Here is a 13,518-nt window from a genome sequence, read left to right as displayed (position 1 = left end):
TTACAGCTATTTATCAATTTTTGTTAATTTTAGAATTTCGTGGAGCGCTTTCTCACATTAAACATGTAATTCTAAATATTAACTGCTTAAATCTCATAAAAAAGTATAGATCTATATTTTCATATTTGCATTTGAATTTTTTTTTCTTGTGCATTTCTTTTTAGGTTTTTAGAATGAATGGTCATATAATTCAAAACACTCATATAGCAATAGATAAATGGGAAAAAAGAGACTGCATATATGTATGTACATTTCCTAATCCATATTCACGATGATCATACTGATGGGTTGACATCAACATGGCAGAAGCCAGTCTACTGTTCAGAAATATATATATATATATATATATATAGCTTTTATATAGCGCTACTTTCATGCTTATAGCCCAATTGTTAGTGGAAAGGTTTGAGGTCAAGAAAGAACTTATAAATATATTGCCATTGAACCAGAGCACGATTGTGCCAATCTCTCTTTCTCGCATACAGAACTCTACCTTCACTGTGACCGCTTTTGATGCCAACCATTGTCCAGGTTCTATTATATTGTATTTTGAGGGCAGCTTTGGCAATGTGCTGTACACCGGCGACTTCAAGCTGTCTGATGACATAATTGAACAGGCAAAGAAACTTTCTGGGCAAGTGGACTTACTCTATTTAGACAACACATTCTGTAGCCCTCATTGTGTTTTCCCGAGCCAAGATGATTGCTTTAATCAGATTTTAGACATAATACAAAAACATCCCAGCCATAATGTTGCTATTGGTCTTGACAAAACAGGCAAAGAGACTCTACTAGTTCGCTTGGGCGTCCATTTGAATGAAACAATTACAGTTTCATGTGAAAGATATAAATTGTGTAATCTACTCTTTAAAACCAATGTATTTATAACTTCTATGGGTGAGAAAACCTCTAGATTGACTGTTGTTTCTAAGAGAAAGTTGTACCAAACTTTAAGGGATTTGAACAATCATTCACCAACGATCGGCATTATTCCAACAGCAATTTTTGCAGGTAGGCTTAATTTCTTATTTTTAAATTTCTAAGGATGAAAAAAAAATTACCGGCTGATTCATCAAAAAATTATTTTGCAATAACAAAAAGGTAAGAAGAAGAAAAACACTAAGCCATATATTTAATTATTTAACTGAGGATTTCATTAAAGGACAACTGTAATAATGCTTCAGTAACTTTATATACAATGTAGGCCTATATTAAATTTAGACTAGTCAATAAGAAATAAATATATATAGATTTTTAAACTCTTTGATTCATAAAAAAAACAACAACTTTGTTTTATATATTTTTCTTACACAATTATTCTTTTTTTTTTTCTTTGACATCACATTATGAGCAATGTCAAGTCACAGTGAATGTAATCTAAATCGCCTTCAAAAATATTTTCCTATAGGCCTAGTTTATATGATCTTAATCTAAACATACCTATATTTAGAATTAAAAAAAAAAAAAAAAAAAGGTGCAAAACATATTAGAGCAGAAAACCTTTTTTATATAAGTGACTTTTTTTTTTACTATTGTTAGGTAATCTTTTAGATCTCTTCTTTGAAATAAAAAGTGATTTGAAGAACTAAATTTTAAAATGTAGGCCTATTAGGCCTACTAAAATTCCAATTAATCTAGATCAAAGTCTAAAACCTTTGGGTAATTCAACATGTCAAGAAAAGGCTTAGATAATCTTTTAATGCAATATTTCCTCTGGTGTATTTTGTTGGCTTTCTGCTACAATAAGATACCATCTTTATCATCTAGCATTGTGTGTTTTTGTGCTGATGCTGCTTATATTAAATAAATTTGTATCCTTTTTGGTATATATATGTAGTAAATTTTTCGAATGTTCCTTCAGAGTTGAAGATAGTTTACTTCCTAGTCCAAACCTCCCGCATGAAGACGGGTGATGGGAGCGGGCAAGGTTTGAACCCGGGACCATCGATAAGTTCAAACGACAGTCCAGCGCTCAAACCGCACGACCCGGCAGCCATCCTAATTAATAATATCTATAAAAGACTATAATGATTAAGCACATTAAGAATGAGGGTCACATATTGTAGCACACAGTGGCTTTATACGCCTAGAAATTAGTTGCATGCAAGGACAAAATTTAAAAAAAAGTTAATTGACAATAATACCGTTTATTTTACTTACAAAAACAACTGCCTTCTTACAATCACAATGGCAAATCTATTTGTTTTTAATATGACCTGTTTATTTTAGTATTGTACTTCTTCTTTAGTGCACTTTGATTTAAAACCGAACAATTGATCATTCTTTTCAGGTTGCTCAGAAAATACGATGAAGAATCCCAATCTGTACATAGTGCCATATTCTGATCACTGTAGCTACACTGAACTTGTTCAGTTTGTGTATGCACTCAGACCTAGCAAGGTTGTTCCTATAGTCACAGGAACTAAAGATAGATTTAACATGTCTTGCTTTGATGCCTACCTTTCTCAACCACATGCTGTTAGTGCTAATGCTACTAATCAGTTTAGTAGTCATTCAGAAACACAGATACTATTAGGAGGTATAGGCTATAATACATCAGCCATAGTGAAGGGGAAAAAGCTCACGCGCAGAAGCAAACCCCCAGCAAAGGGGGTTGTTTATTGTGAAGACTCTGAACTTTAATAGAATCATTAGTAGATCAACCAAGTGGTTTAACAGATAAAAAGGTGATCATCTCTGAAGATAAAAAAACATTTGTAAAAAACAGTGTAACAATGGATCATTCTCCTATTGACTTGAAAGCTAAAAAATATATATCAATCGAGCAGGCTGCTCAAAATACTTGTCGCAATCCATGTGATTTGTCTGACAACAGAAGTTCTCAAAAATATTTCTTTCCTGAATCACTGGACTGTAAAAAACCTAAACGTTCATCTAATGGGTCTGGTAATATTGATGGTAAGGATGTTAAGGATGTCCATGGCTCTTGGAAGAGAGAATTTCATACATTCAAACCCTCAACTTCATGTAGTTTGATAATTGATCTGACTTTGGAAAGTGATGATGCTACAAATGAGTGTACTGCTGATAATGATGAACAGGAGGATTCAAAATCATGTCTTGTAGCCTACATGGTTTGACACTAAATACAGTTGCAACAGAACGAATTACTCATTTGCAGGATTTTGGTAGTAACTTATGTTATCAATCATATTCTGAGAAAAAAAAGCATGATGCACAATATATAATTCTTATTATGGTCACACTTAATTAATTATTTATTTATCTTATATATAGTCTGATAATGTTTTCTTTAAAAGAAAAATTAAAATATAAATTAAGAAGAATAATTTGATGGCAGGCCTTCATTCCCTTCTTCTCCCTACTTTTTTTCTTGGTGCATTTTTCTGATCTTTGATTTTGCTCAATGTTGCATTTTTTGGTCATTATTAACAGTAGTTTTCAAACGTATTTGGATAGCATAATTAAATTACACAAAAGTGCAACTAAAGTTCAGCAAATCTAGACCCAAGTTTTCTTTTTTAATAAATATCCATTCCTACTATGCAGTGGTTTCCTGACTACGTGGCTCTTGTGCCAGGTGTGACAACGTTTGACAGTATGTGAGGTATAACAGTATGACAAAGTCATTATTTTGTGTGAGCTTAAATGTGTTTCAGAAAAGACTTTCATAAGCACTTCAAAGACCAGCTCAGAGATCAGCATTGGGTTCCTTGAATGACTAAGCTGGCCCATTCAGCAGATGGTAACAGCCATGCTATGTTGCAAACATAACATCCATTTTATTTTTCTCTAATGCAACCATTAGTACTGGGGATTCTAAATAGCATTTCAAAGTTCGCAATTAAAATAGAGCTGTCAAAATTGAAATAAATAAGCACAACGCCACTGAAACAAAAAATGAAAAAAATAAGTATAACTGTTTTAGAATCTCAAATACTGTATAAAATAGAAAAAAACATATATTTTAATTTTAATTTTTTCTTAACAATTGTAGCAACCACTGAAACGAAAAAAAGCAACTGTGAGTTTAGTGTGATATATTTGTAATGTTTAAATCTCAATATATATTTGTAATGTTTAAATCTCAATATATATTTGTAATGTTTAAATCTCAATAAATAAAAGTGCTCTTGAATTCTTTCACCATATTTTGTAATGTGATAAAAATGACTACTTTTGGTCTTCTGAAAGTGAATCCTTTTATTTTAAAATTAAACATGCAAATCCCCCTTTTCACACAAATTCATAATTTTTTAAAATTATTACTTAAAATACAAATAGTGTATACATGGGCGGACTGGATGTCAAAATCGGCCCAGGCATTTCTATACAGTACATTTCGTAAATTGTATATCATATGATGGGCCTCCAATTATAGGCCTATCTGTTCTCAAAATCATTATTTTTTGTTTGTTTATGATGTATCGATAACTGTATGCATACTCTATAACACTTTATATCTTTAAAAGAAATATAGGACTTATGTTGCTTTTGAATCGCTATGTTTGTTAGCCCTAAAGGATGAAGCCTACTAATAGCACTGTCTACGGATGTAGGCTATTACATTATTTTAGAAAATGTGTTAGATTTAATTAGTATTACATTGTAGTCTGTAAAAGATTAATTTAACTTGACGCTCATAAAGCCTCTTATATGAGAATATTATAAAACCTTTAACAATTTTATGCGTGACATAGTGGCATTCATGAGACCTTTTAGGCCCATTTGAGTAGGGCCTACAGTCCCACCGGGCATTAGCCTAAATGCCCATATAGCCAGTCCGCCCCTGCGTGTGTACTACTATTAATAATGAGAAAGAATTTTTGCTATAAATTAGAGCAAAATAATTCTAAAAAATTTTTTTTGAAAAATTTATAAATAAAATGTTACTACTGCCTTAGAATTTGTGTGAAAATCAAAACTCTCTTTGTTATTTTGCATTTTGTTATATTGCATTTTTTGTTACACAAAATAACAAATGCATTTTTTTAATAATACTGATTGATCTTGACTGTCACATATATTACAGTAGCACTATTTTCTATTATCTGTTTTTTTTTTGTTATACCAGCAAAAGACAATAAAATTGTTGAAGTCTTAAATTGTAAATGTTGTGTATTCTTAAAGTTGTAACATAATATATATTTATATAGCCCGCTGGCGGACAACGGCTTTGTCAGCACGAGATGATGAAAAATATGCAGGTTGCAACTGGATTTGTGTAGTCATGTGAAACACTGCACTTATCCCAGATATATGGGATCAATTAAGGTCATTACCATATGTATATATAATTCCTACAATTAACTTACTCTTTGGTAGTCTAAAAGAAAACAAGATTACAAAGAGAGTTTGTGTTACACAAACTCAGAGGCGGCCCCCGTCGAAGTCGGATCCCTGTCGGATCTGCCTATTCGCAAATAATATTCAAGAGGTGATTTAATTTTGATGTAAAATGTTTTACACGTTTCGGATGTTCCTTCAGAGTTGAAGATAATTACTTCCTAGTCCAAACCTCCCGCAGGACGACGGGGGATGGGAGCGGGCAGGGTTTGAACCCTGGGCCATCCATAAATCTGAACGACAGTCCAGCGCGCAAACCGCACGACCAGGCAGCCATCCGATGGTCAAAAGTAATAATGTTTCAAAGATTCATTTGCCGTAAATTTAAATTTAATAAAAAAATAGTAGATTAGTTTTAGTATATTAAAACATTACAATATTGATCAAAACGTTTGGAAATGAAAATCTACACTTTTTTTTTACACTTTAAGTTTAGAAATTGAAATTCTACATCTTAATCTAGTCTATTTTAGTCTAAACTAGATCTAGAAATTCTAGATCTAGACTCTAAAATAATTTTAATTAGAATATAAATCCAGATCTAGATATAGGCCTACTGTAATAAAAATCTAGATCTAGTTTAAAAAATCTAGATTAGATCTAAATCAAGATATCATTCCTTTTTTAAACGCGAGTCGCATAACGAGGCTTAATAAACATTACTATACCGAGTTCTTTTTTCATTTCATTTGAAGAATTAATTCCATATAACGTCAGAGGGAAAAAAAAAACACTACGTCACACGGCCTAGCTAGACTAAAAATCGCCTTCATCTATAAGAGCCTTTTATCGAGTGTTCATAGACTTTGGTGCACCGAGTGCGTTCTTTAAGCATTTCATTTAAAGAATTCATTCCATATGACGTCAAAGGAAAACAAAACACTACGTCACAAGGCCTAGCTAGACTAAAAATCACCTTTATCAACACGAGCCATTTCTCGAGTGTTCATAGACATTGGTGCACCGAGTGCGTTCTTTTAGCATTTCATTTAAAGAATTCATTCCATGTGACGTCAAAGGAAAAAAAAACACTACGTCACACGGCTTAGTTAGACTAAAATATGTTTTCATTAATACAGGCAATTTTTTCGAGGGTTAATAGACATTGGTGCACCGAGTGCGTTCTTTTAACATTACATTTAAAGAGTCCATTCATATGACGTCAAAGAAAAAAAATTCCATTACCTCACAATAGGCTAGTACCGGTACCATAAAAAAAAAATGTCTTTATTTACACGAGATATTTAACGAGGGTTCATAGACATTGGTGCACTGAGTTCTAATTGATATTATTTAAAAAGGATCAAAGCCACATTGTTTTTGCGTTTTGTCTGTCAGTCGGTCTGTCCGTTATCTTGATATAAAAATAACAACTAAAAGTTATTAAAAATTGATTAACCTTTATTTTACGTTTCAAAACATCGCAATAATTTTTAGGTATGAACACAATTGAAAAGTTTATATAATAGATTGTTCCGGATGTTTGTATAAATAGTAAAAGAAAAAGAGAATTTCAGATAAATGTAATACCGTTAATTAAATTTTTTGGATGGTCTCGTATAAAAATTAGATGTACTACAGCCACGTGGAGAGATTTTCATACCTTACTTTGGTGTTTGGATTCTGTTTTCCTTAAAAATCGGAACATAATATTAACGATAATTAGATTTTTTAATGTTTTAGGTAGAAAGTTAAATGTACTGTAAGAGAGTAGTGAGTTAAAATATTTTTCATAAAAATCCGTAAAAACATTATTTCGTAAATGAGAAGATTATTTGTTTATTAATTAGAAGAGGGAGTTCAAACAATTATTTGGCGTTAGTAGATTTTTAAATAAATTCGAAAATTTCTGGCGACGATTTGTAAGAAACAAAATCCGGAACTTTCTTTATCGATTACAAAACTTCTATGTTATGTTTTAGCAAGAAAATTAAATGTCTAAAAAGTAATTTTCAGTAATCAATTCTAGTAAATTACTTTTTTTTAAAGCCCCGAACAACCTATTGTCGATATTTTTAAAATTTGTTTAAAGATGAAAATACGGAACAATTTGATATTGATAACCAAATTATAGTGACGCATTGTCAAATAATATAAGTGTAATATTAGTAAATTATGCGATTTCAAACAATCATTAGGCAAAATTTATGTTTTATAAAACAATATCCGGAACATTTTTACACTTAATGAAATATAAGTCAGTATAGAGATTTTGATTTAGCATTAATATGCTATTTACATAAAAAAATGGAACAACATATTATTGATAATGTGTTTTTGCAACGTTTAAGCATGGAAATTGAATGTAATATAAATTAGAAGAGCAAACAAACATTTGTTGGGGTTGATTAGTTTTGCACAAAAAAATCCGGAACAATCAATTTTTAGATACTTAAAACTATTGAGATGTTACGGGAGGAACATTAAAGTGTAAATCAGATTTTCAATAGCTTTTAGAGTTCTAGTTTTTTTAATCTAATCGTGACGGACAGACCGATTAACAGACAAAACGCACAAAAATAATCTTCTTTTATTCGGATGGGGGCACTAAACAAAAAATAAATAAAATCTGATTTTTTAAAAAAGTTTAAGGAATTGGTTTAGCACCTGATCATGTTGCGACGTTACGCTACTGCACGAAAATCGCTGCATAAAAAGTCCATTTAAAAAAATGTGCGTGATATTTACATACAAAGTGCATTATTAGCCTTTATAAACAAACAGAAATGTTTTCTTTTAATTTTAGCAGCTAGTTGACCAGAAAAAACGTCTTTAACTATTATTTGTATTTGTAAACATTTCCTGTACATTTTAAAAATATATTTGACTTAGTGATACTGAAAATACACAAAAATCGTTCATCTTTGTTAGCATATTGTAACATTGCCTCCCTTACATTTACGTAATTGTTTTAGAATTGGTGTATTTTTATGAAAAAATCGCTTGCATAATTAATTTTATAAATTAAACGGTTTGCTTTTAGAAAACCAAAAGTAGCCGTTGCACCTAAACTTTTCAAGCCGGATTTAATGATGAAATAATATTTTTCCTATCTCTTCTAGTTTTCGAGATCTGAGTGTGACAGACGGACAGACGGACAGACGGACAGACTTACAGACGGACATTTTGCACAAACCTAATAGCGGCTTTTTCCCCTTACGGGGGCCGCTAAAAATGAATAATTTATTTAGACAACTCAATTTTTTTATTGTATCGAGCTGAAACTTCCTACAATAAACTTGTGTCACAACACATTTAATTAAAATGTCAGAAAAATCACTTCATTAATTATTAAATTGACTATAATTTTATTAAGCCCAGAGTTCTGTCTATGGAGGTAAGAGAACTAACTATTACAATTTCCTTATTACAGTATAGTAGAGTATATGCCCCTATGCAAAAATAAGAATACACAATCTTTCTTTTATTAATATGTATCTAAAGTTTTTATTTAATGGACATGTGTATTTGATTTTAATTTGTTATCCATTTATTATTAATTACCCTTTAAAATCATTGGTTCAAGAGTGACCCATTGGGCTTTTGAGGGGAAATTTTTTAATGGTATTTATCATATATCTGTACTAAGTAGAATTGTTACAATATTATGAAAAATACTAATATAAATGTTTTACATATCATCTGTACATACCAATAGGATGGATTAAATTTTTGTTTATATTATAATTGCTTATTGCAATATTTTGCAGCCGGAATTTGTTCATGAATACGTATCCTTTTTGATGTGCTCTAATTTTTTTAATGAGCTTCAAAGTCATACAGGGTCATATAAATGCCGTTTGTACAGATTTTAAAAAAATCAAATAGCTCCAAACTCATCTCTTTCAGTATGGTACTGTAATTGTGAGAGCTCCATAATTATTTTTAAGCACGATCTCCATTACCGTCTTTCAATGTTACGGTCAGAGTGGCCATTGTGTAAATCAAAAATGGTGTGAATGCTTGTATTGAACGGAAATGACATCACAGTGGTGGAGAGTTTTATAAGAGAAACTGTAAAGTGGAAAAAAAAAGGCAAGTAAATATTGGAAACAACACAGGCGGATAATGCAACATAGTGACCAGAAATGGGTGATATGCACAAAGTGAATGAAATGGTTTGCCTTAACCAGCCAAGAAAACCAACAACTTTAGCAGAAGAGCTTAAGTCATCTGATCAACATGTATGACTAGATTGACCCCTGAAATTCTTATAACGTAATTATCTTCTTTTTTGAAGTAACGTCTGTAGTCTGTACAATAAGTAGGGAAAGAGAAAAAAGGAGGTGCGAACATAATATTAAGGCTACATAAATATGTGAATAGAGAAGGGATACACTGCAATGATGACTTTACTCATTGTTGCTTGAGTTTTGTATTGAGGTAATGCAATTCGAAGTCAAGTGGACAGAAATATTAAGTCTACTAATCTTACTATATTACAGAAAATTGTAAACATAATGTCAAAGCAAAACGTCAAGATTTGTATGAATTATGATGTAGATGATTCTGGATGGACATGAATACGAATAATGTAGGCCTATATAAATACCACACTACTTTCAAGAAGAACATAAAGACCTACCTGTTTAAAACTTTTTTAGATTTGGTTGTCATTTTAGCTCTCATGTTTGTCTTTGTAATGTTATTACAGCGTCTTGAGCCTACGTTTTGTTTGTTAACAGCGCTTTATAAATACAATTATTAAATTATTATTAAAATTATCATTATTATATATAGGCCTATTGTTGAACCCTAGTGGGTACAATATGTATTGGATAGTGTTGTTTTATGCTTAATGTTTAATACCTGTTAAGGCAAAAACTGCACGTGATAATATTGGTAAAGGGAACTATTGGATTATGATGAGAAAAGTCTAAATAAATATGATGCATTATTTCTTTTATATCTTAATTATTAATTGTTGTGTTTGAAAGAATGTTATGATTGTTTATACATCTAGACAAACATGCTATTGTATTTATATATTGAAATTTCTTAGCTATAAATTATTTTAGAGAAAGATAAAATTATACTGCGGGAAAATGAAATGTATAGATATGATATTGCATATAGAAATGTATAGATAGTGTTACGAATCTCACTATCCAGGCTCTCTGCAAACTGCACCATACACCACCAACTTAAAGAACTTGACAACTCAGGGCTCTAAAGTAACGTAACACTTTAATAGTTGAATAAATAACCGCCAATACTGTACAATTGGCAACACGTACACTGTACAAATATCTCTCCGATAACACCGTTCCGCAGTATCAACTCTTGCACTGGCCTCTCCGTCTCGTTCCGGGCTTGCACTGGGTTCAACAGTTCAGGACTGACTTCACACACTAGGCTCGTTGTGTCGGACTCGATCGCAGACCAAGATCAAGACGCCAGTCGTCTCAACTGTACTTGACAGTACTCCGCACTGAACCGTCGTAATGCTCCGTACAGAACCACACCGCTGAACTGTGCTGTAGTCGACCGGACTGTAGTGAACCGGGCTCTGAACCCCTGCCGTGAACCGTCTTGACTGCGACACCTCCGCTCTTATATAGGGTCCCTACTGGCCTTCTCGAACCGGACAGAACGCCGCTCGACGTTTCTAGGTGGTCAGATGACTACAACTCTCGTGACGCTCCTGTGCTCTGTTCACGACGGCGATCCTTCCCGGACCGCCGTAAATCCTTCCCGAACCGCCGTGTTGACACTCGTCTCGGCTGACCGTCGTAACTCGTCACGGTTGACCGCTCGTCTAGCGCTGGCCTGGGGCGATTTGCGTCGGTTGACTACACTCACATCACTACCCCCATCTGTGCCACCATATGCATTTTGTTTGATTGCCCATACAAGGGATTCACAATCTATTGGAGACATTGGCTTATATGATATTGGATTAAAAGGTTATTCAATGGGCGTTCTTTATACATAGAAAAGCGAAAGGGGTGGTTTACAGTCAGAGCACAGGATGTTATGAATAAATATGGTGCCAATGCGTGTATTGAATGGAAATGGCGAAATAATTTTAACCCAATATTTTTCTTCGGAGCAAACCTATCGAAAGATTTAAGCCCTTCTTTTTTTTTAAGCACTATTGAAACTCTTTTTGTAACTTGCTATTGCAATGCCTGGCGTGTAACATGCTTTTATAGATATTATATAAAAACAATCTCTTTTTTTTTTAGTTATACGTAACCATAATTGACTTAATACGTGTTTTTGTGTGTAAAAATTATTTATGAACACAAAAAGAAAGGAAGGACTAGTCCTCCCGTAGTGCTCTGCAAGAAACTGGGACGTACCGCGTAATCCCTCGTAGCCCCCACACAAGTCGGGTGACTGTCCAGACACGCCCCCCCCCCTTAGCTCCCGGATCTGGGGACACTCGTACAATGTATGCGACACTGTTTTGACGCTCTCTCCACGGTGATGGCATCGGGAGTCATAATTCGGACAGAACCGGGCAACGTCCCTTCTTCACTGCGCAATGATTGCTTGGTCTGACCTCAAGCGTCACCACCGATCGTCGCGATGTGGGTGACGCATACATTGCCAGACACCACGAGCTCTGTCAGATTCCTCACAGGACTTCAACCAGTAACTTTTAGAGACGTGTTTGGTGTTTCGAGTTGATTGGCTGCCAACGCCCTCTCTCTTGCAAGGACTTCTGCAGCCTCATTTCCCCCTCACGCCGCAATATGAGAGCGTCCATTGCATAAAAACGACAGCTCCAATAAATCGGCGGATGTTATCTGCAGCGCCATCTGCCTATTCTATTACGGGTGAACCTCCCCCACCGCAAACCATGGCTAAGAGACTAGAGCGACACTCAGTTACCAGAGCCGATATAGACTATACTCGTATACATATACCAGATATAGCTAGTATGTCTTTTTCATACGAGAAAGTTGGCGAGGTTTAATAAACATTGATGCGCCTAATTCTTATAGCATTTCATTAAAAAAATTCATTCCATATGACGTCCAAGGAAAAAAATCCACTATATCACATGGCCTACTTAGACTAAAAATGTGTTTATCAATACAAGAAAGCTGACGAGGGATCATGGACATTGGTACACTGAGTTCTTATAGCATTTCATTTATATATATATATATATCATGGGCGTAGCCAGAATTATTTTTTGGGGGGGGGGGTGATTTTTTTCTCCCCCCCCCCGTACCCCCCCCCCTCCCAGAAAAAAATTATATATATACTAATGGACGTGTGTGTGTACATAGTTAATCTTTATTACATTCTGACCCTTCATTCTTTTGGAAGACGTTTATTGTGCCCTTGAATAGGTTCTTTCTGGAGTTAGTGAAAAAATTGTCGACTCCACGCCCTTGGAGCAAGGGGTCTGGGGAGTTCGCTGAGAGCTCCCCAGGCGCGGGGCGGAGCCCCGCCGCTAAGCACTATTTCTGGTTTTGATAGCCAACTAAATGCATATTCTGAGGTACCTACAGTGCATTATTTTGCTATTAAAAAGTTTTATTTCAAAAACCTTATGTGCTATTCTTACTGACTTAGACCCTCCAGCGCCGTTCGGCGCATTGGCTGGCAAGCTGTTTCCACAAAAATCTGTCACTGGCAATGTCTGTAGCCTCTTCCCACCTGCTCTGAGGATCTCCATAAAAGTGTGGCGCCAAGTTGTACTAGGATGTCATCGCAACTCTTATTATGCGTAATTCTTTTTGTCGGAGAACATACCCTGCAAACCTCATGCGACGCTCTGTCACAACCTTACTAAGGGGTCGACTCCCTTGATTTAGACCCGATCTCTATAACTGACTCCTAAAATCCGTCTTAGCCATCTTTGTAGAGCCACATTTAGTGTTTTTCAATTTCATTGCACTTTATTAATGGAGCCAAGCCACTGGTAGACATGTGTAACTTTCCTTGACTACGATCTTGGAATTAGGTAACTATTTTGCTTTAGATGTTATACCGAAACGGGAAGTTTTATCGTCAAAATCATCTGTTGGGGGATTTTAAACTAAAATATATCTGGAGTTGTTTTATTTTTTTTTAAATTCAAAACCACATTTAGCTACGGTCATAGAATTTGGTGACTGTAGTTTGCTTTAGAAATAATAATAACCTTAAAACGCTATGTAAGGGGATTTTAAACTCAAAACTATCTTGAGGGGTTTTAAACTTTTAAAAAAGCCATCCAAAAGGAGGGTG

The 13,518-nt window shown here is 34.1% G+C and overlaps 1 protein-coding gene across 1 annotated transcript; it reads left to right on the top strand.

Annotated features, from left to right (window-relative positions):
• The first annotated feature begins 173 nt into the window (after positions 1–173).
• On the top strand, positions 174–2,643 carry LOC106069567 (5' exonuclease Apollo-like). The gene is given in 4 exon segments (XM_056023392.1): positions 174–235; positions 237–326; positions 377–1,011; positions 2,276–2,643. Coding segments are annotated over 4 exon segments (1,155 nt in total).
• The last annotated feature ends 10,875 nt before the right edge of the window (positions 2,644–13,518 follow it).

This window comes from Biomphalaria glabrata, chromosome 3 (assembly GCF_947242115.1).
Source record: "Biomphalaria glabrata chromosome 3, xgBioGlab47.1, whole genome shotgun sequence".
Classification (NCBI taxonomy): Eukaryota; Metazoa; Mollusca; class Gastropoda; family Planorbidae; genus Biomphalaria; species Biomphalaria glabrata.
This window is presented reverse-complemented; position numbering and strand designations above follow the sequence as displayed.